The sequence below is a fragment of the Mytilus galloprovincialis genome, chromosome 3 (genome assembly GCF_965363235.1).
Source record: "Mytilus galloprovincialis chromosome 3, xbMytGall1.hap1.1, whole genome shotgun sequence".
Taxonomy (NCBI): Eukaryota; Metazoa; Mollusca; class Bivalvia; order Mytilida; family Mytilidae; genus Mytilus; species Mytilus galloprovincialis.
In genome coordinates this window covers 11,217,364-11,244,995 of record NC_134840.1, presented here as the reverse complement: position 1 = coordinate 11,244,995, position 27,632 = coordinate 11,217,364, and the positions used below count along the sequence as shown (strand labels likewise).

Below are 27,632 nucleotides of genomic sequence, written 5' to 3'. Positions count from 1 at the left end.
GATCACCATGAAATGTGTAGTCTTCAACAATAGTCATCTGTCTATAGCATATGCCAAATTCTACACATAGATCACCATGAAAGATGTAGTCTTTAACAATTGACATGTGTCTATAGCATATGCCAACAACACATAGATCACCATAAAATGTGTAGTCTTCAACAATAGGCATGTGTCTATAGCATATGCCAACTACACATAGATCACCATGAAATGTGTAGTCTTCAACAATTGACATGTGTCTATAGCATATGCCAACTACACATAGATCACCATGAAAGATGTAGTCTTTAACAATTGACATGTGTCTATAGCATATGCCAACAACACATAGATCACCATGAAATGTGTAGTCTTCAACAATTGACATGTGTCTATAGCATATGCCAACTACACATAGATCACCATGAAATGTGTAGTCTTCAACAATAGACATGTGTCTATAGCATATGCCAACTACACATAGATCACCATGAAATGTGTAGTCTTCAACAATTGACATGTGTCTATAGCATATGCCAACTACACATAGATCACCATGAAATGTGTAGTCTTCAACAATAGACATGTGTCTATAGCATATGCCAACTACACATAGATCACCATGAAGTGTGTAGTCTTCAACAATAGTCATGTGTCTATAGCATATGCCAAATTCTACACACAGATCACCATGCAGTGTGTAGTCTTCAACAATTGACATGTGTCTATAGCATATGCCAACTATACATAGATCACCATAAAATGTGTAGTCTTCAACAATTGACATGTGTCTATAGCATATGCCAACTACACATAGATCACCATGAAATGTGTAGTCCTCAACAATAGACATGTGTCTATAGCATATACAAACTACACATAGATCACCATGAAGTGTGTAGTCTTCAACAATAGTCATGTGTCTATAGCATATGCCAACTACACATAGATCACCATGAAATGTGTAGTCTTCAACAATAGACATGTGTCTATAGCATATGCCAACTACACATAGATCACCATGAAGTGTGTAGTCTTCAACAATAGTCATGTGTCTATAGCATATGCCAACTACACATAGATCACCATGAAATGTGTAGTCTTCAACAATAGACATGTGTCTATAGCATATGCCAACTACACATAGATCACCATGAAGTGTGTAGTCTTCAACAATAGACATGGGTCTATAGCATATGCCAACTACACATAGATCACCAACAATATATAAAAAAAGGTTTTGAGGTTTTTCTTTCTAAGAGAAGTTTCCAAACTGCTAATTATCTATTAAAAATAAACACATCTTTTGAATGAATTCCTAACCTCAATCAGCAAACGTAATTAAATATTTAATTTTTGATTGCAGTGAATTATTTACCAACATTTTGGATATGTTGTGTGTACTTATACATGGAACCCTTGTTAATGATGGAATGGAAAAAGGAGAAGAAAACACAAAGGCTTACACAACATTGATAAAAAAGCTGAGGGTAAGATAACACTATGAGTAGAGTGTTAAGATTCAGTCAGAAAAAAATTGAACATTTAATGTATATACATTCTGTTTGTGCTAATGCTGCGTAAAGCAAACAACAATCAATCAATATACATCCTGTCATCTTTTTTTTTTTAAATCAAAACAAGTTAATTATTTTAACTTGTTCACTATGAAAAGTTAAATAACAAAATTATAAACAAACTGGTGTCATCATGACTTATTTGCTATGTCAATTTTTTGTATGAATATAAAATGATTCTGTTTCTTATTCTTTTTATTCACTTTGCAGAAAGAGTTCAGTGACAAATTACAGTCCGAGTCATTAGACAAAATCAGACAATTACTTCCCCTTCCTAAGCGATATTATGAAGTTATTGTTTGTGAACCCCATGGTACACAGGTTGATAGTAAAGGCAATAAATTTGATGGATTTAGTAAAAAACAGGTTAGTTTTTAGTTTGTACATACAAGTTTAAAGTTGGTTTGTGTTAAACTTTTATAATTTTCTAAAAGAATTATCGATAAGGGTACAGAAGAATGTCATATTTTATTCCCACTCCCATCCATTCAGACAATAAATAGTTTTGTCACCATGTTTTCAGAAACTTGTAAACAGAATGTCTACATAGGTTGCCAACCCTTTGGCAGTGATGAGTCGTTACCTAATTCATGTTTGCTGATACTTTGGGCCAGTAGGTAGGCATTTTCTTTTTTTTTTTTCAAAAAGAGAAATTGAAGTATCGGGTGTTTATTAGTCTTCATGCCTATCTGATTAAAAAAAAACTTCTTCAAATCAGGACAATAAAAGAATTTGAGTAGGCATCTTTTTTCTGGGTAGGTAGCGTTTGGGCAAACAAACCTATTCTTTTTTTATGGCCTTGAATTTTCCAATATATCAAAATAAATATAAAAGATTTTCATCATACATTTCTCCAATAATATTGAACAAAATGACTTGATATTTGGTCAGAAGCTAGTGATTTGTTGCAACATGGGAGGTTTGATTTATGAGCCCACACACGTCTTCCTGTTTGAAGATACTTTGAGTTATGCTAGGGGTATGCATAGCACAAGATTGTATGCTTTCTTGGAGTTCAGGATGTTTTCACAAGAATAAAAATTTATTTTCTATTTATATATTTTAGGGATTTCAAGTATCAAAGAAGGAGAGAATAAGTCCATGGGAAGTTATAGAGGGATTTAAATATCCACCACCATTATCATGGACATTCTTTGGTGCCGTTAGGCTAGAGAAGAAACCACTGAAATATGAGGAACAACATAGGTAATATTCACTACTGTTAACAATCTCACCCGTGTTAATAAAGACCAAAACATAATTCCTTTTGCCGGAGCTTTTTGTAGAATTGTTTTTTTATGACTCCTTCTTTCAACCATCTCTTTTGATTTGAGTTTACTGTAATTAGGAAGCTTCCATCCATCATTAATAGACATTCAGAGGTCACTATATGGTCTCAAAAGATGGACAAATGACCAGGCCATTATACTTTACATTTTTATCTGAATAACCTCAATATTGTTGGATTGCTGTTTATTGTTGAGTGGCAAATATATATGATATTAGACAAGAACATGTTAATATATCATGCACATTAGACAAGAACATGTTAATATATCATGCACATTAGACAAGAACATGTTAATTGCACATTTGACAAGAACATATCAATATATCATGCACATTAGACAAGAACATATTAATATATCATGAACATTAGACAAGAACATGTTAATATATCATGCACATTAGACAAGAACATGTCAATATATCATGCACATTAGACAAGAACATGTTAATTGCACATTTGACAAGAACATATCAATATATCATGCACATTAGACAAGAACATATTAATATATCATGCACATTAGACAAGAACATGTTAATATATCATGCACATTAGACAAGAACATGTTGATACATCATGCCCATTAGACAAGAACATATTAATATATCATGCACATTAGACAAGAACATGTCAATATATCATGCACATTAGACAAGAACATGTCAATATATCATGCACATTAGACAAGAACATGTCAATATATCATGCACATTAGACAAGAACATGTCCATATATCATGCACATTAGACCAGAACATGTTCATATATCATGCACATTAGACCAGAACATGTTCATATATCATGCACATTAGACCAGAACATGTCAATATATCATGCACATTAGACAAGAACATGTTAAGATATCATGCACATTAGACAAGAACATGTTCATATATCATGCACATTAGACCAGAACATGTTCATATATCATGCACATTAGACCAGAACATGTTCATATATCATGCACATTAGACCAGAACATGTCAATATATCATGCACATTAGACAAGAACATGTTAATATATCATGCACATGAAATTTCCCGGTCCTCTTCAATTTTCCCATATCTGCTTTTTATTTTTATTAAATCACGAGAAAAAACTTTGATAAAAGATCGAAGATTTTGTCGATGTCTATCGGCGCTTTTATTCAAGCACTCGTTTACTAGGTGTAATCAAGCGCAAAAGAGACCACATTCTTCTCCTATCATTCTAAAAGTCGGTCACGGTGTCGGTAAAATCGGAATATCCGGATTGATAACTGGTGCTTAAATCGGGACATAAACGATTTTTTTTCTTGTCATCGGAGGAAAATAAACTTACAGTTACATTTATTATAGCTCTTAATAAATGACATAGTAATAACTATAACATATTTGTCAAATTTAGTAAGAAATCGGTTTTTTTTGGCGCCGTCCGCATTGGTTGGCGGATTAAACTTTTAGATGTGGGTAAGTAATTTTTTTATTGATCTTACCCGTGGTAAGTCAAGGTGCCAAAAAAATCCTAGAACACTGGTTAAGATATCATGCACATTAGACAAGAACATGTTAATATATCATGCACATTAGACAAGAACCAAGAACATGTTAAGATATCATGCACATTAGACAAGAACATGTTAATATATCATGCACATTAGACAAGAACATGTTAAGATATCATGCACATTAGACAAGAACATGTTGATATATCATGCACATTAGACAAGAACATGTTAAGATATCATGCACATTAGACAAGAACATATTAATATATCATGCACAGTAGACAAGAACATGTCAATATATCATGCACATTAGACAAGAACATGTTAATATATCATGCACATTAGACAAGAACATGTCGATATATCATGCACATTAGACAAGAACATGTTGATATATCATGCACATTAGACAAGAACATGTTAAGATATCATGCACATTAGACAAGAACATATTAATATATCATGCACATTAGACAAGAACATATTAATATATCATGCACATTAGACATGAACATGTTAATATACCATGCACATTAGACAAGAACATATTAATATATCATGCACATTAGACAAGAACATGTTGATATATCATGCACATTAGACAAGAACATATTAATATATCATGCACATTAGACAAGAACATGTTAATATATCATGCACATTAGACAAGAACATGTTGATATATCATGCACATTAGACAAGAACATATTAATATATCATGCACATTAGACAAGAACATGTTAATATATCATGCACATTAGACATGAACATGTTAATATATCATGCACATTAGACAAGAACATGTTAATTGCACATTAGACAAGAACATGTTGATATATCATGCACATTAGACAAGAACATGTTAATATATCATGCACATTAGACAAGAACATGTTAATTGCACATTAGACAAGAACATGTTGATATATCATGCACATTAGACAAGAACATGTTAATTGCACATTAGACAAGAACATGTTGATATATCATGCACATTAGACAAGAACATATTAATATATCATGCACATTAGACAAGAACATGTTAAGATATCATGCACATTAGACAAGAACATGTTAATATATCATGCACATTAGACAAGAACATGTTAATATATCATGCACATTAGACAAGAACATGTTAAGATATCATGCACATTAGACAAGAACATGTTGATATATCATGCACATTAGACAAGAACATGTTAAGATATCATGCACATTAGACAAGAACATATTAATATATCATGCACATTAGACAAGAACATGTTAAGATATCATGCACATTAGACAAGAACATATTAATATATCATGCACATTAGACAAGAACATGTTAATATACCATGCACATTAGACAAGAACATATTAAGATATCATGCACATTAGACAAGAACATGTCAATATATCATGCACAGTAGACAAGAACATGTTAATATATCATGCACATTAGACAAGAACATGTTAAGATATCATGCACATTAGACAAGAACAAATATATCATGCACATTTTGATATATCATGCACATTAGACAAGAACATGTTAATATATCATGCACATTAGACAAGAACATGTCAATATATCATGCACATTAGACAAGAACATGTTAATATATCATGCACATTAGACAAGAACATGTTAAGATATCATGCACATTAGACAAGAACAAATATATCATGGATATTAGACAAGAACATGTTAATATATCATGCACATTAGACAAGAACAAATATATCATGCACATTAGACAAGAACATGTTGATATATCATGCACATTAGACAAGAACATGTTAATATATCATGCACATTAGACAAGAACATGTTAATATATCATGCACATTAGACAAGAACATGTTAATATATCATGCACATTAGACAAGAACATATTAATATATCATGCACATTAGACAAGAACATGTTAATATATCATGCACATTAGACAAGAACAAATATATCATGCACATTAGACAAGAACATGTTGATATATCATGCACATTAGACAAGAACATGTTAATATATCATGCACATTAGACAAGAACATATTAATATATCATGCACATTAGACAAGAACATGTTAATATATCATGCACATTAGACAAGAACATGTTAATATATCATGCACATTAGACAAGAACATGTCAATATATCATGCACATTAGACAAGAACATGTTAATATATCATGCACATTAGACAAGAACATATTAATATATTATGCACATTAGACAAAAACATATCAATATATCATGCACATTAGACAAAAACATGTTAATATGCAATGAAGGGAATCTTTTTAACAAATATATCATGCACATTAGACAAGAACATGTTAATATATCATGCACATTAGACAAGAACATGTTAATATATCATGCACATTAGACAAGAACATGTTAATATTTCATGCACATTAGACAAGAACATGTTAATATTTCATGCACATTAGACAAGAATATGTTAATATATCATGCACATTAGACAAGAACATGTTAATATATCATGCACATTAGACAAGAACATGTTAATATTTCATGCACATTAGACAAGAACATGTTAATATATCATGCACATTAGACAAGAACATGTTAATATATCATGCACATTAGACAAGAACATGTTAATTGCACATTAGACAAGAACATGTTGATATATCATGCACATTAGACAAGAACATGTTAATATATCATGCACATTAGACAAGAACATGTTAAGATATCATGCACATTAGACAAGAACATGTTAATATATCATGCACATTAGACAAGAACATGTTAATATGCAATGAAGGGAATCTTTTTAACAAATATATCATGCATATTAGACAAGAACATGTTAATATGCAATGAAGGGAATCTTTTTAACATGTTGGTTCACAAGAAAATAGAGTGCAGGAAGGCTTATCAATCTACTCAGAAACAATATTCTGACTCATATCCATTCTATCTTTGTTGCAGTAAAATCCAATTTTAGGTCATTGCTTTCATCTTTATGGGGTCAAACTCATAAGTCTAGTGTGCTAGTGCTTCAATAGAATGAATTTAGACCAAATAGATATTTTAATCCAGAAACAGTTTAAATCAGATAAAAAGAGCACATTGTGTTGTACTATTTAGTGTACTATTTATTTTCCTTTCAGAGTACAACTGTACCATACACATGCATTAAGGAAGAATCTCAGCTATTTCTTAGAACCACCAAACTTGCCACCAGAAGATTTAGAACCACCTCAAGAGAAAGTGGTTAGTTATAAGTATAAATATAAAAAAAAAATGTATAACATTTGAATTGTTTTTCTCAAAACTATGGAAATTTCAATTTTCTCAAATAATCTTCAAGTAAAATTTGATGGTTAAAACAGGTTGCATAGTCCTTTGAACTGTAATTACGTTTGTACTACTAAATCAAATAGCAGAAGGTCATAGATTAATTAACTAGGGTATTTAATGTCAAGAAATCCATCATAAGATTTTTAAGATGTGGTGTATCTGTTAATTTTAGGAAGAAAAGCCGAAAGAACCAGCAGAAACAACTGTTGCAGAAAAGAAAAGAGTAAAGAAGAAAAACAAAAGAACTAACAGTGGCAGTGGTGGAAGTTTCATCCAGGTTTGTATAACATTTAATCTCGTATCTCATTCAAGTGTTTGAGAGATTTTCTCAATTCTCTTTTCTCTTTATTTCATGCTTTTTTCAGCAGTATAGAAGAAACTTGCTTGGTGTATAGAGAAACTAGTACTGAACACTTTATCACAAGTTTAAAACAAAGTACTTTAAAAACTAATGATACATGTAGTTGGAGATATTAGCAGCTGGTATTTTGTAAAAAGAAAGAGCCATATTCTTATAATGCCCCTGCTACAACAGAAGGGACAATACGTGCTACCCTTGTCCCTCTGTATGTTTTGAAATTAGTTTCCATTTTCTAACTCAAGTTTGCCTCAACCAAATGTTACAGCCCGTAACAGAAAAGTGATCGAATTGATGTTTCTTTACCGTCAAAATTAGCTACGTTAGGGACAATTGAGTAGTGACCGAACTATTGGTACTTTAACGTTAAAAAGATTGACAATGCTGACAAACTTTCATCTGTCTATAATCAAGTTTAATACCGATAATATTGAAAATAATTCTAAGAATATGAAACAAAATATGTCCATGCACCATTTCGATTGGCGAAAAGTAGTCATTTCTTCAAAGTCAGAACAGAAAAAAAAGATTTATGGAAGGAAATCTTGATAGTATTATTAGGGCCCCGCCAAAGGCGGGTCCACTATAGTGATCAGTCTGTCCGTCCGTCCGTAACACTTTGTGTCCGATCCATATCTAGAGAACCATTATGATTTCATACTTTATACTTTACATGTTTATTAACCACCACCAGAGGGCGTGTCATGATGTATGTACAACTTCCTAGGTCAAAGGTCAAGGTAAAAAAACTTTGGTTTCAGTTGACAACTCTGTGTCCTGTGGTGAAGATCGTGTCCGCTCTATATCTTGAGAACCGTTATGATTTCAAAGTTTATACTTGACATGTATTGTATATAAACCAACACCAAAGGGTGTGTCATAATTTATGAAAGACTGCCTAGGGCAAAGTTCAAGGTCAAAAACTTTGGTTTCAGTTGACAACCCCATGTCCTATGGTAAAGATCGTGTCCGCTCTATATCTTGAGAACCGTTATGATTTCAAAGTTTATACTTGACATGTATTGTATATAAACCAACACCAAAGGGTGTGTCATAATTTATGAACGACTGCCTAGGGCAAAGTTCAAGGTCAAAAACTTTGGTTTCAGTTGACAACCCCATGTCCTATGGTAAAGATTGTGTCCGCTCTATATCTTGAGAACCGTTATCATTTCAAAGTTTATATTTGACATGTATATAAACCAACACCAAAGGGTGTGTCATAATTTATGTGCAACTTCCTAGGTCAAAGGTCAAGGTCAAAAACTTTGGTTTCAGTTGACAACCCCATGTCCTATGGTAAAGATCGTGTCCGCTCTATATCTTGAGAACCGTTATCATTTCAAAGTTTATACTTGACATGTTTATAAACCAACACCAAAGGGTGTGTCATAATTTATTTACAACTTCCTAGGTCAAAGGTCAAGGTCAAAAACTTTGATTTCAGTTGACAAACCCATGTCCTATGGTAAAGATACAATTTTTTAATGCACATTATTCACAGTGGGGCCCACAGAGATGGCTCCCATCTCAATGATATCTAGTTTCCTTTACAATTTTACCCAAAACTAAAAGAAATATACTGGTAAACAAGTAAAAAGGTGTTTGATAGGAATGAAGTCCTTTATTTTTTCGGACTACAATGTGTCCTCAAAGTGAACGCACCAGACTACAAGTGCAGTAAAAAGTGTACTCTTACGTCGGATACCGGGCAGTTTCTTTGTTATATCTGTACTTTATCAAATACATGTACATGTTAATATTTACTTAATATTAAATAGGTAAAAATTATTGCTGAAAGTCTGTTCAGGGTTTCTTTCTTGTGTATGATTATATAATTTTTCACATGCCTGAACTCATTGACGATAATGTAAGGTGCTCTATTAGAAAAAAAATGGATTTCTAGTTCGGGTTTGAAAAAGAAATTTCGCCTTTTCTTGAGCCTGTTTTGTACATTTAGTTTAACAGATATGATTTTCACATGGAACCTTCGGTAGATAGGAAAATGAAAAGATATGGAGTAATTTACAGAGAGACCACACTCCATCCATGAGAAAAACAGAGGGAATTTAAAAATCTAGAGGTCCAGTGATCTGGAAGGATTTTTTCTCTATGGGCCCAGGGCCCCTCAAAATTAAATTCAAGGGGCCATTTTAAAAAATAATGGGCCATGTTGTCAAATGAATGGGCCATTTGAATTGACTACAGTGAAAAAAGTAAAAAGTGTATATCTCGGCAAAGAGATGGTGGTTACCTTACCTTTATGATTCTAAATAACATCATGGATATTATGCCTGTGATTTTGTTATTTCAATTTCAAAGAATGTAAAATAACTTCTTCCAAACCAGATAATGTTTAAGATATCCTTTACTTACAATGTTTCTTCTGCTACTGTTGTCTTGTTCATGTTCATGTTTTTTTTACATTAAATTTGGGTCTTCGTCGATACCATACTTATTCCAGACGCTTTGTATTTAGAGGATGTATTTGGCATTTCCTCGGCACTTCTTGTATTAGTATTACTTCATCACGATGACAACAATAACAGTAGAGAGTATCATTAATTGATAAAACAAAACAACAATTCGCTGAAGGCATGTTTACAAAATGTCAAAACAAGCCAAAGACCAAAAAGTGACAAGGACAGTTAGTCGCCTTTTATGGAGACAAAAACTATATTCATAAAAAGGCTTTGGGGTTTTTCAATCGAAATAGTAGCAAGCTGAACCAACTTAAAAGATAATAATTAGAGACAACTCGTCTGTACTAGCCAAATTTTACAAATTTAAAGTTGTAAAAAATCATATCATGAATGATGGTTAATTACGTTTTTGGGGTAATCAGTTACACCCCATGGTTCTATTATTTCCATAGGAAAACACCCGAGACGTCCCAAAAATATATAGGTGCTCCTATCATTGGAGGAACATTCCACAGTTGTCAACTTGTGTACACACACATGGCGGCTCGGAACACGATCGGAAATCCATTTGACGATATCTAAATGTATCGAAACGTGCGCCACGTGGGCGCTTACATAAGTCACTCTATGAGCCATTTTTGGTCGATATGCGCTATAGGCGCAGGGCGCACGACCTTCCCGATCACTGGAGGTCTCCACAAGGCTTTCAACAAGGGTGGAATCTCACTCCTTCTGAAAAGCTCTAAATCGCCCCAACGTGTACATACGTTTGGTCATCAAGAGATTCTGGTTTCTCTTTTTGTGTGTCATAAACATTCAATTTTGATTTGAATTTAATTTACCGAAACATTTCCGTACATTAAATCTTAATACGGTCAGAACATTTTAAGGACGCAACAGATCGAAGTACGATTTTAAGTAGTACATAGATGTGCAATAATTCAGCTTCCTGTACATGTTCATGAAGTTCTAAATTTTGAATGTTAATTTCTTTAAAAAAACATTTTTTTACAATAATAAATCTCAAAATGTCCGTTAACAATGAAAAAATTTGACCATAAAAATTCACATATCTAAGAAAGGCAGTCGTTTAATTTATAATAAGAAAGTTTCAGCATATCATGTCAAATTTCTTTAATTTGAGAATTTTCCTTTGGTTACAAATGTAGCTCCATGTCTGATGGTGAAATAAAAATGAATGTCTCAGAAAGTGGTGAATTAGTTTCCATAAATGACAGATGAATCGGGCCAAGCTTAGTAACTTGTAGTAAACAGACTACTGTAACATTGACGCACTCGTTGAACTGTTTAAAAGAATTGTGTTTATGACCAAAAGTTTATATACACCTTCATTTATAAATTAATCTGAATTTCATAGCACGTCGTCACAATAATGAAAGTTATAAAAAAAATCTATAACCAGCAGATCTATACTTCTATAAAGAAAGTATTCTTGTACAAAAGGGTATTTATTATAAAATGGTCCTAACAATAGAATAGATAGTTTACCACAGAAATCTTAAACGGAAGTTTCGACAATTTTAAACAGAAGAGATTTGAAAATAAATTTAACTTTAAATAAACACTGAAATAGTTTGCGCAAACCTTTGCGTTGTAACGCAAACCTTTGTTTATCTTATTTCTTATTCAAGGTCCAAAGGAAACCGTAGTTATTAATGGAGGAGGCTGTATATATTAAAATTTATCACCTTTGTAGTAATTGCAAAGTAAAATGCTTGAATAATTAGATCATATCAATGACTAATAATGAGCAGAATAATATAAGAAGATGTGGTATGAGTGCCAATAAGAAAACTCTCCATCTAAGTCACTATTCGTAAAAGTAAACCATCATAGGCCGAATTACGGTCTTCAACACGGAGCATTGGCTCACACTGAACAACAAACTATAAAGGTCCCCAAAAACGATATCCATGTTTCTACTAGTATATATATTACAAAGAAAATTGAGTAAATTGAGGTTATACCTAAGAAAAAAATCAACCCTGGTAATATAGCTATAACCGAATATAAATATACTTCCAAAGTAAGCTCTCGTTTGAGAACTGTGTACAAGCTACCCTTTGGCAATAAATGTATAGAATGAAGATGTTTTATTAATAAAATTATGTTCTCTCTATTCAAATTGCTACCCAAGCATCTTAAAAATACTTCATTATATTGAAATGAAAATTCAATGACCTTCTGTCAAAGAATCTTGATCATATTCTGAGATTTAAAAAAAATGTTTCCTTATTAATAATTCATTTTAAAGCAGAAAGATCATTTTGTCTATTTGACTTGGAGGTTGGTTTCACCATTGTATGACATTATTTTTGATCTTTCAATTTTAATATGACTATATACTAAACTATATCTATTTTCTTGTTAGATTATATACTTTTCTGATGCACAAATCAGTCTTAATTTATGTATAATTGCACTTCAATTATTCCATTATTCCTATGCATATTTCTTATAATGATTTGGCCTTGTATGTATGTTTCTTTTTTTTATCTCTAATAGTAAATCACATCCGAAATGAATGACAGACGGACATATATACAAAACTTAATGAATAATTGAAAGGTTTGCGTTATATCACAAAGGTTTGCGTTGTAACTCAAAAGGTTTGCGTTATAACGCAAACATAGGAAGAAAAATAATTTTAAAAAAAATGTGTGGCGCTAATACGCTTTTGTAGAAAAGAATAAACCAACAATCTCAATCTTTAAAAGTGTCTTCATTGCACTAACCGACGAGTTCATGTTTACAGTAGAAACAGTGGATTTGACTCCAATAAATTCATTATCATTGTAGTCATGAATATTTATCGCTTATAATAAATTGATAAAGATTTTATCGAGGTCGAACCAACTGTTTCTACAGCTAAGATCAGTTACATGTAACATGATCTCGTCGATTCGCACGACGAAGCCATTGTTTATGACAGAACACACATTCTAGATTATGTATTTTTGAATCCATCAATTCATTTCAACTCCTTTGTATTTCATAATATGTGTCATGAACAAAGACATATGAACTTCGACTTAAACAATGAAAACTTACACGTTGGACATGAAATATTTTGTCGATGAAGAAAATTAAATTATATCACTTCTGAAATAAGTTTGTAGATAACGTAACTTATTCTGACGGTAAAGAAACGTGAATTCGATCACTACTCTGTTACGGGCTGTATGAAACCTATACACAACTCATTTTACCACAAAACACAGATCAGCTTTGAATGTTGATGGCCTAACTTTTACTGTTCTAGAGTTATTATTATTATACAGTATTTATATCAGTGCATTATATAATATCAAAATTACCCTAAGCACTTTACAACATATTCATCAACATATATAAGTATTAACAATAAAATATGAAAGCCCATGTTAAGAAATCCTAAAACAAACAGATTTAAAATAAATGGCATATTAAACTATACTATTAAATTTACTGTTAAACAATCAAATTTATATAGAATGGAAGTGGTAAAATATGGAGACATTGGAACTGTACAAATAAAAATAAGTTACTGTCTTACTTTAAGTATGCCTCAACCGATACTTAAACACAATGCTTATTACCACCACAAAACTCTGATCAAGTACAAATTTTGATAGTGTCATTTCTATGGTTCTTGAGTTATGTCCCTTTATGTTATATGCAAGACAAGGCACCCATGGACACCTTCCTTATTTATTTTTACAAGACAAATTTTTAAAATTGTAAAGGGAACTAAGCAAATATGCTTACAGCTGCATACATTTGTGAAAGAATTTCATTATTATTGAATTTGAACTTCATCGAGTATAAATCGACCTTATGCAAATGAATATCAAATCATCTGTTAACCTTTTTCTGGTTGAAAAAATCTCTACGGAGAGTCTGCAGCTGTTTGAAAAAGGAGTTGCCCTACAAAACAGACCAAAATTTATCTTTTTTTTCATATTCCATTGTTCTAAAATTAATCAAAGTCTACTAAATTTATATGTGCACTTGTGTATGGTCGATTTCTATCTTAAGCAGCTCAATTCTTTCATGATCTGTGTGTTATGGAAAATTACAAATGGTAAGGGATTAAACATTAGGTAAACATTTTGTATTGTAATAATTATTTTTATTTCCAGACGCCGATGGGTGGATATGGTAGCCGTATGGACTACAACAACCCTGGACCCCCTCCAAGTTGGGGATCTATGCAACAGCCAACCCCACCTAATTATTATTCTCCAATGGCACAAGGACCAGGTATGAACAAATTTCAAAGAACAATAAAATACCAAACTCAAAAGCATTAACTGTTCAAACTTACTAAAGAAATGGATATGAGATAATGTCAAGTTACTTTCTCAAGGTCAATGACAATGCCCTTTCATGTGACCTTGACATTCCATGTGGGACCCTTGCAGATTCTTATGTCAATATTGTGTATTTATTATGTTTGTTAATAATAAATATTGAGTTTGAATTTACATTTTCAGATGCATTATAACTCATCAGAAACAGGGAAATTAAGTATTATCCACAAAAATTATACAGTAAAGCTTCACACCTAACCATAAATAAAATTCTAGTATATTTTGTAATGTGAAGCATTTTAAAACATTTAATTCTAGGGCCTAGATTTGGACCTTCCCAATACAGTTCCAAACAAGCCATTCAGTCTATGTTACGTGGGCGGGGTAGTAACTACCCTATAGCAGGAACTAGTCAGCCATCTTTAAAACAACTCCAGATGATCCATCAACAACAGCAGTCTCAGATGGTTAGAGCACAGATTAGAAATCAAGTCAATCGCATGTCTGATATGACTCCATATGCTCGACCGATACCAGGGCCAGGAATGCACATAAATCAACAACCAGGTAATATTGTCTGTATAGGAAAACAGGAGCTCAAATTGTGAACACAGTTACAATATATTTACAGTATATTTAAGAAACCAATAACATGTCAAGCCTATCATTGGCAAGGTTTTGGGTTCTTTTTTAAGATGAAGTGAAATTCTAAAGGAGACATAATAACATCAACAGTGTTTGTGGTGGTTTGTTGTACTACTTAAAAAAATGCTATTTTGGTGACCTTTTCTCATCGCTTGTCTTCCATTGTCATCTGTCATTGTCCATACAATTAACAATATTTTTCTCTTAAAGTATTGGACCAATTTCAAACATATGGCCTCAATCATCATTGGAGTATTCTGTTTTAATAATGTGTCCAATGATCTGACTTTCTAATCTAGATGGCTGACAGGGCTAAAAATAGAACACAGGGATGGAATTGCAAGTTTTGTCTATTATTTTGAAAACTGCTTTAAATAGAAAAAATCTGTCTGAAGCAGAAATGTTCAGAATATTGAGGTCTACCAATGGTTCATGGACTTCTCAACTGTCCTGCAACTTTTTATAGGAGTTATTGCCCTTAAATGTCAAATTTTACCTCTTTTTTTGGCATTTTTATACGACCGCAAAAATTGAAAAATTTTTGGTTGTATATTGGTATCACGTTGGCGTCGTCGTCGTTGTCCGAAGACATTTAGTTTTCGCACTATAACTTTAGTATAAGTAAATAGAAATCTATGAAATTTTAACACAAGGTGTATGACCACAAAAGGAAGGTTGGGATTGATTTTGGGAGTTTTGGTCCCAACAGTTTAGGAATTAGGGGCCAAAAAGGGCCCAAATAAGCATTTTCTTGGTTTTTTCGCACTATAATTTAGTTTAAGTAAGCAGAAATCTATGAAATTTTGACACAAGGTTTATGACCACAAAAGGAAGGTTGGGATTGATTTTGGGAGTTTTGGTTTCAACAGTTTAGGAATAAGGGGCCAAAGAAGGACCCAAATAAGCTTTATTCTTGGTTTTCGCACAATAACTTTAGTATAAGTAAATAGAAATCAATGAAATTTAAACACAAGGTTTATGACCACAAAAGGAAGGTTGGGATTGATTTTGGGAGTTGAGGTCCCAACAGCTTAGGAATTAAGGGCCAAAAAGGGGCCCAAATAAGCATTTTTCTTGGTTTTCGCACAATAACTTTAGTATAAGTAAATAGAAATCTATAAAATTTAAACACAAGGTTTATGACCTTAAAAGGAAGGTTAGGATTCATTTTGGGAGTTTTGGTCCCAACAGTTTAGGAATAAGGGGCCCAAAGGGTCCAAAATTAAACTTAGTTTGATTTTAACAAAAATTGAATCCTTGGGGTTCTTTGATATGCTGAATCTAAAAATGTACTTCGATTTTTGATTATTGGCCCAGTTTTCATGTTGGTCCAAATCGGGGTCCAAAATTAAACTTTGTTTGATTTCATCAAAAATTGAATAATTGGGGTTCTTTGATATGCCAAATCTAACTGTGTATGTAGATTCTTAATTTTTGGTCCTGTTTTCAAATTGGTCTACATTAAGGTCCAAAGAGTCCAAAATTAAACTAAGTTTGATTTTAACAAAAATTGAATTCTTGGGCTTCTTTGATATGCTGAATCTAAACATGTACTTAGATTTTTGATTATGGGCCTAGTTTTCAAGTTGGTCCAAATCAGGATCCAAAATTATTATATTAAGTATTGTGCAATAGCAAGAAATTTTCAATTGCACAGTATTCAGCAATAGCAAGAAATCTTCAATTGCACAGTATTGTGCAATAGCAAGAAATTTTCAATTGCACAGTATTGCGCAATAGCAAGAAATTTTCAATTGCACAGTATTGCGCAATAGCAAGAAATCTTCAATTGCACAGTATTGTGCAATAGCAAGTATTTTCAATTGCACAGTATTGCGCAATAGCAAGAAATATCTAATTGCACAATATTGCGCAATAGCAAGAAATTTTCAATTGGAGTTATCTTTCTTTGTCCAGAATAGTAGTTGAATCAACTTAAATCATTGTTTTATACAATGGGGGGTTCAATTTTTCTCATTTCAGATTTCATAAATAAAATAAAAATTTCTTCAAACATTTTTTTGAGAGAATTAATATTCAACAGCATAGTGAATTGCTCAAAGGCAAAAAAAAATTTAAGTTCATTAGACTACATTCATTCTGTGTCAGAAACCTATGCTGTATCAACTATTTAATCACAATCCAAATTTAGAGCTGAAACCAGCTTGAATGATAGTTCATGTAACATATAGAATATATTATACACATATTATATCACAGACAATTTTAATACAGTTCAAACGATTCCTATATAATAGTGTTACTATAAACAGTAGATACACATTTACTATGGAATGTTCATTCATTCAATCGTGTAGTGAAATGTACATCACATGTCACATGTACTTTAACAAACCGGTTTCTCTGACCGACATTTAATTATAACGGTAATCAGTTTTATTGCGTTTACAATCAAATATATTAAATGTATCTTAAAATTACTTCTCTCAAGTACATGAAAGTTTACAATTAAACTTAATAAATATTACAACATTCAAAAAGTATTTACTATGTCTGAATACCAACATATAAATTCTACCACTGATTTGCTAAAAACGCGCAAATCGCCAATGGAAATAATCCATGAATAACTATCATTTCTATAGTATAAAATAATACAAAAACTACAAATTATGCGCTTACCACTTGTGGAGTGAGTTCTCTAGTAAATAAGGAACTTGGCACAAAGTAAATAGTCTACATCAGAGTCCTGAAAACCAAAATACAATAATAAGAACGGACTCTTCGTAATTATATAAAATACTAATCGCATGACAATTGTATTCAATTCGTCCATATAAAAATAGCATTACGCTAACATGAAATTCGAACATTCTTTTCACAATATAATGTAACTTATCATACATGCCGCCATTTTTCTACATGCAGTATTCGTAAAATACTGTTATTACGATATCTCTAAACATTACATGATTACGCTATGATCAGCGGCAAATATTACATTACTTTATAAAAATATGACCTAGCTTCTTTACCAAAAATACGCTCATTCAAATCTTTCATTCCGATGTTATAAACATGCAATCTGAAGAGTATTTACTCGAAAATAGGAAAGTTAACCAAATCTATTAATTCGTGTCAAAATGTTAATAAACAAGAAAGTGCAGCTTACTAGTCATGTCTGGAAAACTATGTAGATGAATATAGTCAATATACAATCTGTCAATATGGGTTTCTGCTATAATAGTCTGGGTAAATAATGGACGTCTTTCACTGACCAGTGTCCAGGTAAATTCTACCCAAGGTACACAAAGGAAAACTCAATTTAACCGCCAATAACCAAGAACCAATCAAAACAAGAGTTCAATTTCAACCTCCATGAATATGTATGAGTAACATTACTCAATACATAAATTATATACTAAATCAAGTCATAAAGGATAAATATCCTTTAGTAAAAATACTTTGCAAGAGTGAAATAATTAAACTAAAGACTCAATAAGAATTTGATAAGTAGATTTTTAATATAAATCAATGATTTCAAAAGTGCAAATTACATAATTTATGAAGCATGAAAAATCACTCTGCTACATGTCCATACTTGCCCCAACCGTTCAGGGTTCAACCTCTGCGGTCGTATAAAGCTGCGCCCTGCGGAGCATCTGGTTACTTATTATCTTGAAAATATAATAGATAGAGAGAATTTTTTTTTTAAGTTGCTAAAATGATCATCAAAAGAAAATAACAAATAAGTTTTTGAATGGTCAAAATCGTCAGTCAATTCCTTTTTCGAGTTATTGGCCTTTGATGACAATTTCCCACAGTTTAGCATGTTTGCCTTATATCTTAAAAAATATAATAGATAGATAGAAACTTAAATTAGCAGAAATAACCATCAAGATCATTTAATACAAATTAAGGAAAGTTTTCCATCACTTCTTCTTGGAATGACTTTTAATGCTAAATTTTACCAAATTTTTGCTTTATATGATAAAAATTGTAATAGATAAATATAAACTTGAAATAAGAAAAATACGACTGTCACTCTTCATAGGAGTGATTGAGGATTATTTTACCCTTTTTTGAGTATTGACCAAACTAGAGAAAATAGAAAGGAACTAAGACAAAATGATCAGCATTACAAGATCAACAAAAAAGATATTTTTGTCATGATTTATATTATTGTATAAAAGGTGGAGGGAGTCCATTGTTAAAAATGCACAGAGATATCAAATGGTTCATAGTTAAACTAGATAATAAAAATCATAGCATTAAAATTTCACAATTAGCTGATGATGCTACTTTATTTCTCAGTAATACGAAAGAAATCAAAGCTGCTATGAATGAAATAGAAATTTTTGGATCATTTTCTGTGTTAACTTTGAATAAAAATAAAACAGAGGGTTTATGGGTAGGAAAACTGAAAAATAGTAAAGATAAGGTAGCTGGGATTAATTGGACAAACAAACCAGTGAAAGCATTGGGAATATATTTGGTCATAACACAGAAGAATGTGAAAATTTAAACTGGGAGAATAAAATTGAGAAAATGAATAAACTATTTCATTTATGGGGGAAACGTAATTTAACTTTAATTGTGAAAATTCTTATTATAAAAACATTAGTTTTACCACTTTTTACATTTTTGGCAAGTGCCTGTACAGTTCCAGAGAAATTCAGAAAAGAAATAGAAAGTAAATGTTATAAATACATCTGGGATGGTAAACCAGATAAGGTTAAAAGAAATACCATGATAAAATCAAACGAAGAAGGGGGGGTTACAAATGATCGACATACAAAGTTATTTTATGTCTCTAAAAGCATCTTTGGGAAGTAGACTCATTAGTAATGACATTTCAAACTGGAAGTTGATTCCATTAAAATATCTCAGCATGGTTGGTATTAAGATGAATTTTGAAAAGAAGAAAATTCTAGAATATATCAAACATATCCCTGAATTTTATAGAGAAGTATTTAAATGTTGGGTAATATCAGGCGGTGGACAAACAAAAAAACCTACCAACTTGAAGTAAGGAAACAGGTAATTTGGGGGAACAAACGGACTAATTTTGAAAATAAAACTATTATTTTATAGTCGTATAATGGTATCACGTCATCAGCGTCGTCCCAAGACAGATGGTTTCTGGATAATAACTTTAGTATAAGTGAATAGAAATCAATAAAATTTTAACACAATGTTAATAATCACAAAAGGAAGCTCGGGATTGATTCTGGGGGTTATGGTTCCTAAGGTTAAGGAATTAGGGGCCAAAAGGGGCCCAAAACAAGCATTTATCTAGTGTCAGTACAAAAAGTTGTGTATAAGTATTTCAATTGTTCTGAAATTGTACCACAATGTTTAATACCATAAGTAGAAGGTTGTGATATATTTTGTGGGTTATGGGGCAAACAGTCTAGGAATAAAGGGCCAAAAAGGGACCAAAAACAGGCGATTTTGTAGTTTCAAGACAATAAATTGGAGTTATCTTTCTTTGTCTAGAATGGTGGTTGAATCACATAAAACCAATGCTTTATGAAATCTTCTTTGAAAATTGGATTTTTTTTCTTTGTCCAGAATAGTAGTTGAATCAACTTAAATCAATGCTATATACAATATACAATGCAATATTCACTTTACTACCAACTGATAAATTAAAGCCGTCTTTACCATTCAGTGATTACAAGCATTTTGATTACTGTTCTAGGGTTATGCCCTTTACAAATGGAAAAATTGAAGATTTTTTTAGTTTCTGTTCTCTTAACTTAAGTTTGTCTCAACTTAATTTAATGAAATGTGTATATGATTCTATTACCTCTAAACTCAGTTTAAGTTCATTTTTTGGCAGCTTCAATTTTAAAAATATATAGATGGAAACTTTAACATACCATGGAGAATATTTGGCCTCGCCCCTCAGTCACAGTCTAATGACTATGAAACTTATAATCTTAGTTTACATGTATTAGTTTGTGATTAGATCTGTTTAAGATGAACTGCTAATGTTAAGACAATGATATTTGGTATGCAAATGTATTGGCATTTGCAAGTATTGTTTCCATGGAGATTATATAGCCCCACCCCCTCTTCATGGTTCATTGACTTTGAAACTTTTACATAGTTTACAAGTTAATGTTTGTATTTAGGTTTTGGAACGACTTATAATAAGTCAATGGTATTTGATATGCAGTTGTATTAGCATTGGCACATCTCATTTACATGGAGATTGTTTAGCCATGTAACTCAGTCATGGTTCATTGACTTTGAATACTTGCATAACTTGTGTAAGATGTTAAAGTATTGGTATTTTGATTTCAATATTTGCAAGTACTGCTATTGTTTTAACTGTTCGTATATTGAGATAAAGTAAAGTTTTAATAGTTTTATCAGTATCCTTTCAAGTAGTCATTACTTTTTTCTCAGTTGAAAGATACCATCCTTGAAGGATTTGGACAGAACAACATATATTATATACTGTAAATTCAGAAATTATTGCGAGCATTTATAATTGCGATTTTGTCATTTTAGATTAGATTTTAATTTTCGCAATATTTAGAAAAATTCTGTTAGATTCATAAATATTTTTTTTTAATACGAGTTATAATTATTGCGATTAAAACTCTGTCATATTTTTCGGAATAATAAAAAACATCGCAACAATTTCAGAATTTACAGTATTTTGTTGACATTTTGCACATATTTAAAGCTATCCACATTTTATTTTAGGAATAACACAGCCCTATAATCAACCCTACAGTATGCCTCCACAACCAGCTGCAACAGGGGATATAACAGGGAACCAGATCATGCCTCAGGGCTTTAACCAATCGTATCAGAGCTCTCAGAATCCTAGTATGATACAGCCAATGGGGAATCAGCAGGGATACATGTCTCAACAACCTCAACAACAGCAGTTTAATACAAGGTAATGCCAAATCATTTATCAGTAAATCTATTCAGTAATGAACATTGCATAAAAAATGGAGTAGATATGTTAAATAATTTTTTTATATGCTGTAAATTCAGAAATTCATTTATGCAAATAATGCCACTTGTTGAGTATTGCACAAATAAGAACTCACATTCTGATAACTGAGATATTAATTGTATGCATATTTTACTGAAATCGCAATAATTAATCTGGCATTTTTTGGTGGAAGAAGACTTCAAGTCTTCTGAAGGCCTATGGTGCTGACTTTCAAATCATTGAACCTCTGTATGCTGCATTCGTTTCTGTGTATTACAATTTCATGACAACTTCTTATTCCTGACACCGCTTTTTACACATGATTAAGTATCTGAATCATATAATTTGTAAATTAGGATTGAAAAACAATCACTATCGTAAATATGTACCCTTTTATTTATGTAAATTATTAGATTTCATCTCATCTACATGAACGTCATTTGTTTACTTGTAACCAGATGTTTTTACTGTAGATATTTGTAGTACGCATGCGTGAATTTGGTATTGGGAGAACTTGCCCTGTTTACATGTTCGCCCTTGGTCTGTTCGTCCCGAGTTCTTTCGCCTGTATAGTACTGTCGCCCTGTGTTCATTCTCTTTACTCTTATCAGGGACGTTTTATAATTTGTCCTTGCATTTATTAAAAAATATTAATATTAAGGGTATCGTTAAAAACTCTAAAACACAATTTAGTGAAAATCATCTGTTCCTTATTTTGTTCCCAAGGTAACCCAATCGTGTTCAGCCAATCAAATTCTTTGTTTCTCATGATCAATTAATAAGCCAATCAAAAACTTTTTCTCTGAAAATTATTCTAACCTGCTAGATTTTCATTCCAATCCCAGTCACGTCTCAGTCATTACAGCTGAACGGACGTGCTGGGCCAGCTCTCCTTTACCCACTATCTTCGATGAGGGTTTACAGTTAGATGATCAACGATTTACTACTTTAGATGACAGAAACCAATCCAACGCCGTACAGTAAACGTAATAGTAGGCGTATTCCCGCGTTAACATGCACTCCAAAACCCATTGTATCATGGGGAGTGTTATGCCGATTAACGTCCATCAAAATAGTAAACATACCAAACCAAAACATCTCATAAAACCAAGATGGCGACCTCCAAAATGGCGACCACCACCTGTTCCTGACCGATGCCGGCAAAAAATATTTAAATGCTTACCAAACGCCTTCGAGCACCGAGCCGACCGTACGAGGGCTGTATAGCCAGTCAAGGTCGTTAAACACTTCCATTTGTTTGTTTGATTTTGAACTTGTTGTTTCCATTTAGTTGTAAAATTGTGAACATGTCATGTAAATTTTCATCTGCAAGCAGGTTCTTACACAGCTTAAGGATAAAAGCATGGCTGATTGACAAAATTCAATGATGCAGTAGTACTACCATAAAGATAGTAAATAGTCATTTTTTTCACTAATTTATTGACATTATGTCATAATACTTGTTGTAACATATTTTATTTTTGTATTCAATTAAATCATTTAAAGGACAATGTACTATTCTTTTGTTCACAAAGACCCAACAAACAGGTTGGGACCCCCCCCCCCCTTTTCCACATTATGAGTGGTGTTCCTTAAATGAGGGACTGTCCCTAAAACAAGGGGTCATTTTACAGTTGAAAAAAAATGAAAGAAAATTTTAAAGATTTTTAACTCAAAAGTAGAAAAATTCATTATATTTGGAACAACTTTTCTAAATGAGGGGTCAAATTAAAAAAGAAGATATAAGTTTAGAAACATAACAAATTCTTTTGACATGTTTTGACCATTTAATACTTAATAGATGCATAGTTCTTGGGGAAAAGTTTCATCAAAGTAATATGAATATAAAGGTGCTCATTTTTTACAGTGGGTTGTAATGTTCTTCCAATAAGGGTTACCCCTCATTTGGAGTGTTGTTCCCAACCTGTTAAAGGTCCATCTTTGTGCATAATTGGAAATTTCAACAAGCATCTAATATTCTTATACAAGAAAATAAACCCTGGTCTGCTAGCTACATGTTCATCTTTTCTACCAATTTAATAACTAGAATCATGCAAACAGACTTAAGAATAAGGGATGTAAGTTACAAATATGACACTTTTTCTAGACAATCCAGATCGTGCAAAATACTTCGCTAAAAATCGTAGCCTTTAAAATTGTTGTCGCGCACTAAAAACCCCCATTGGAACTTTCAAAAGTTGGCGGGTATGTAACAAGTCTTACTATTTTTATGCCCCATTTATGGGCATTATGTTTTCTGGTCTGTCTGTCCGTCCTGCTTCAGGTTAAAGTTTATGGTCGAGGTAGTTTTTGATGAAGTTGAAATCCAATCAACTTGAAACTTAGTACACATGTGTTCCTTATGATATGATCTTTCTAATTTTACTGCCAAATTAAAGATTTTACCTAATTTTCACAGTCCACTGAACATAGAAAATGATTGTACGGATGGGAAATCCATGTACTTATGACACATTCTTGTTTGAAGAAAAAAAAAATGTCATAACGATAATGGAACAAAGCAGGCTGGGTTAGTGGGGCTGCTTTTATGGTAATTCAAGTTACCTTTTATTCAGAGCTATCAGCTCTTTGATTGATGAAGTTGAAATCAAATCAACTTGTAACTTAGTACACAAGGGTTCCTTATGATATGATCTTTCTAATTTTACTGCCAAATTAAAGATTTTACCTAATTTTCACAGTCCACTGAACATAGAAAATGATTGTACAGATGGGAAATCCATGTACTTATGACACATTCTTGTTGAAGAAAAAAAATACGTTATAACGATAATGGAACAAAGCAGGCTTGGTTAGTGGGGCTGCTTTTATGGTAATACAAGTTACCTTTTATTCACCTTCTTCCACCTCAGAGCTATCAGCTCTTTGATTATCATTTAAATATTACAATAATAAATGCACACAATAATTTCTGAATTTTACAGTAATAGGATTGTATCATTTTTCAAATACGATCAGAGCTATAGATATTAACCTCATAAATTTTATTTTATTTTCATAAAAGTATATTTTAATATTTTCAGCAGAATTCAGCCTGGAATGCAGAATCCTAACACTGGAATGTCAAACATACCTAATTATAATCAGATGGGAATGACCCCATCTCAGGGTCAAGGCACATTTATACAGCAGCGCATGGTAAGGACACAACAACAACAGCAGCAGCAACAAAGACAACAAATGTTACAACAACAATTACGACTCCAACAACAACAGATGCCTCAGCAATCAGCACAGCCACCACACAATGCTAATCTCATGGCACAACTACAACAACAGATGGGTGTACGACAGCAACCCAGCAATGCATATAACCAGTATCAACAACCTCCACAATATCAGTAGAATCTTCTTTAACAATAATTGACACTAGAAGAAATCAGAGTCATTCTCCTTAGTGTTAGACATGCTAGGAGAATGAACATCCCAGTATAAACAGTTGAATTATTTCCACAGTTTAGGCATTTTTAGAAGGATGTTGATGTTATATCAGTTAAAACATACCTACACTGTGTTCTAGGTTTACGGACAGTAAATGATTGACTATTGTAATCCGTTTTCATACTATCATGACATGTATATAAAACAATATGTCTGTGCTCAATATAAGGACAACACTGCTGTCTGTAGTAAGGTTTTTTGAGGGACAAGACAGCTCTCTTTAACATAACTGATCAAGGAATAACAGCATTCATTGTGTGACTTACAATGATATCTACCTTGTGTTAATTTCTATTAAATAACAATTTAATTTTGGACCAAACATCTGGAAAGCAAAGATTTCAAAAGAGATGTAGAGGTTATGTGTTTTTTTATCAATGAAAATGTTCATCCCTTTTTAAAACAGACAGATTTTTCCTTGGATATATGTCTGGATTAGTAGTCTACATAATGGTGCTTTTAATGAGCTTTAAAAGTGCTTCAAGAATATTTGTACATATGTATTGTTGAGTATGAAACATGTAAAATAATAGGTAAAAAATATAAATTATTTGTTTATTGTAAATTTGAAATAGGAAATTTTGTCAATCCAAAATCTGGTACTATTTACATTGATATTGATCAAGGTTGAGGCAAGATCACAACAAGCAGGTACTGGTAGTAATTCACATCATAGGAGGATCCAGGGGGGACTGGGAATCACTGAAGAATAACTGGAGCAGGCCCCCCTTTTATGAAAAGTTCTGGATCCACGACTGCACATCCTTTTTCTATTTAGTTTATTATATTTGATTTAGGGTGTTCTTATAGCAGGACAAGACATTTCTTATAGCAGGACAAGACATTTCTTATAGCAGGACAAGACATTTCTTATAGCAGGACAAGACATTTCTTATAGCAAGACAAGACATTTCTTATTTAACATTTAGGAAACATAAACACAAAATCTTCTATGGTAAACATTAAATGTTACAAAACTTGATAAAATTGCTTTATGTCATGAGCAGTTGTGCACTGAGATCAAATATTTTTTGTCTTTTTGCATCAGAATATAAGGTCCCATCCTGGGGGCATCCCCGAGTATACACGATTGACTTTAAAATAAAAATATATGATAATTAACTGAATATGTGGGATGACAAAGATGTATCAATGTTAGGTAATTGTTATATGGTATGCTGTTTCATCAGTAACCATCGCTCATTCATTGGAATAGGAATCTGTATATTATTTTAATTTGCAAGAATCAATTGTTTGTTACTACCTTCATACAAGACTCTTAATCAAAGATTTAAGATTGATATGTTATGTAATTATTATCATAAAAACTTTCTATTTATCAATTTAATATTTGTAACAATATACTATAATCATCCCAAATTTTAGATTTTTGTTGAATGTTGAATGTTGTATCTTTAATTCAGTAATTATTAAGAATTTTGTAATTATTTATTTACTGTGACATTTATGCTATTGAGTTGTTTTCTGAATGTAATATTTTGTACATTGTTAGTGTTATGAATAAATGTATTTATATGTGTATATGTCTGTTAATATTCCCTATCATTATGGGAGATTATTCCTTGAAGCACAGTTACAAACCTTTAGAAGACTTCTGATGCTCAGTCAAAGTCTAGAATATCATTAGCTCACCAGGACTATACTTTACAAATGCCTTTTAGATATCTTTTCTGAAACCACTGGACTAATATACACAATACAAGACCACAATCATCCTTAGATATAAAAAAAAAGAGAAGACGTGGTATGATTGCCAATGAGACAACTCTCCACAAATGACACAGAAATTAACAACTATAGGTCACTGTACAGCCTTCAACAATGAGCAAAGCC

General features: G+C 32.1%; 1 protein-coding gene across 1 annotated transcript in view; it reads left to right on the top strand.

The window, feature by feature from the left end:
• Positions 1-25,682, top strand: part of LOC143069869 (mediator of RNA polymerase II transcription subunit 12-like protein) — a 77,316-nt gene extending 51,634 nt beyond the window's left edge. The window contains exons 32-40 of the mRNA XM_076244674.1: positions 1,349-1,472; positions 1,770-1,925; positions 2,626-2,765; positions 7,466-7,568; positions 7,828-7,932; positions 14,579-14,699; positions 15,068-15,316; positions 22,076-22,274; positions 25,361-25,682. Coding sequence (XP_076100789.1) covers positions 1,349-1,472; positions 1,770-1,925; positions 2,626-2,765; positions 7,466-7,568; positions 7,828-7,932; positions 14,579-14,699; positions 15,068-15,316; positions 22,076-22,274; positions 25,361-25,682 — 1,519 coding nt within the window. The remainder of the gene's footprint in view (positions 1-1,348; positions 1,473-1,769; positions 1,926-2,625; positions 2,766-7,465; positions 7,569-7,827; positions 7,933-14,578; positions 14,700-15,067; positions 15,317-22,075; positions 22,275-25,360) is intronic.
• The last annotated feature ends 1,950 nt before the right edge of the window (positions 25,683-27,632 follow it).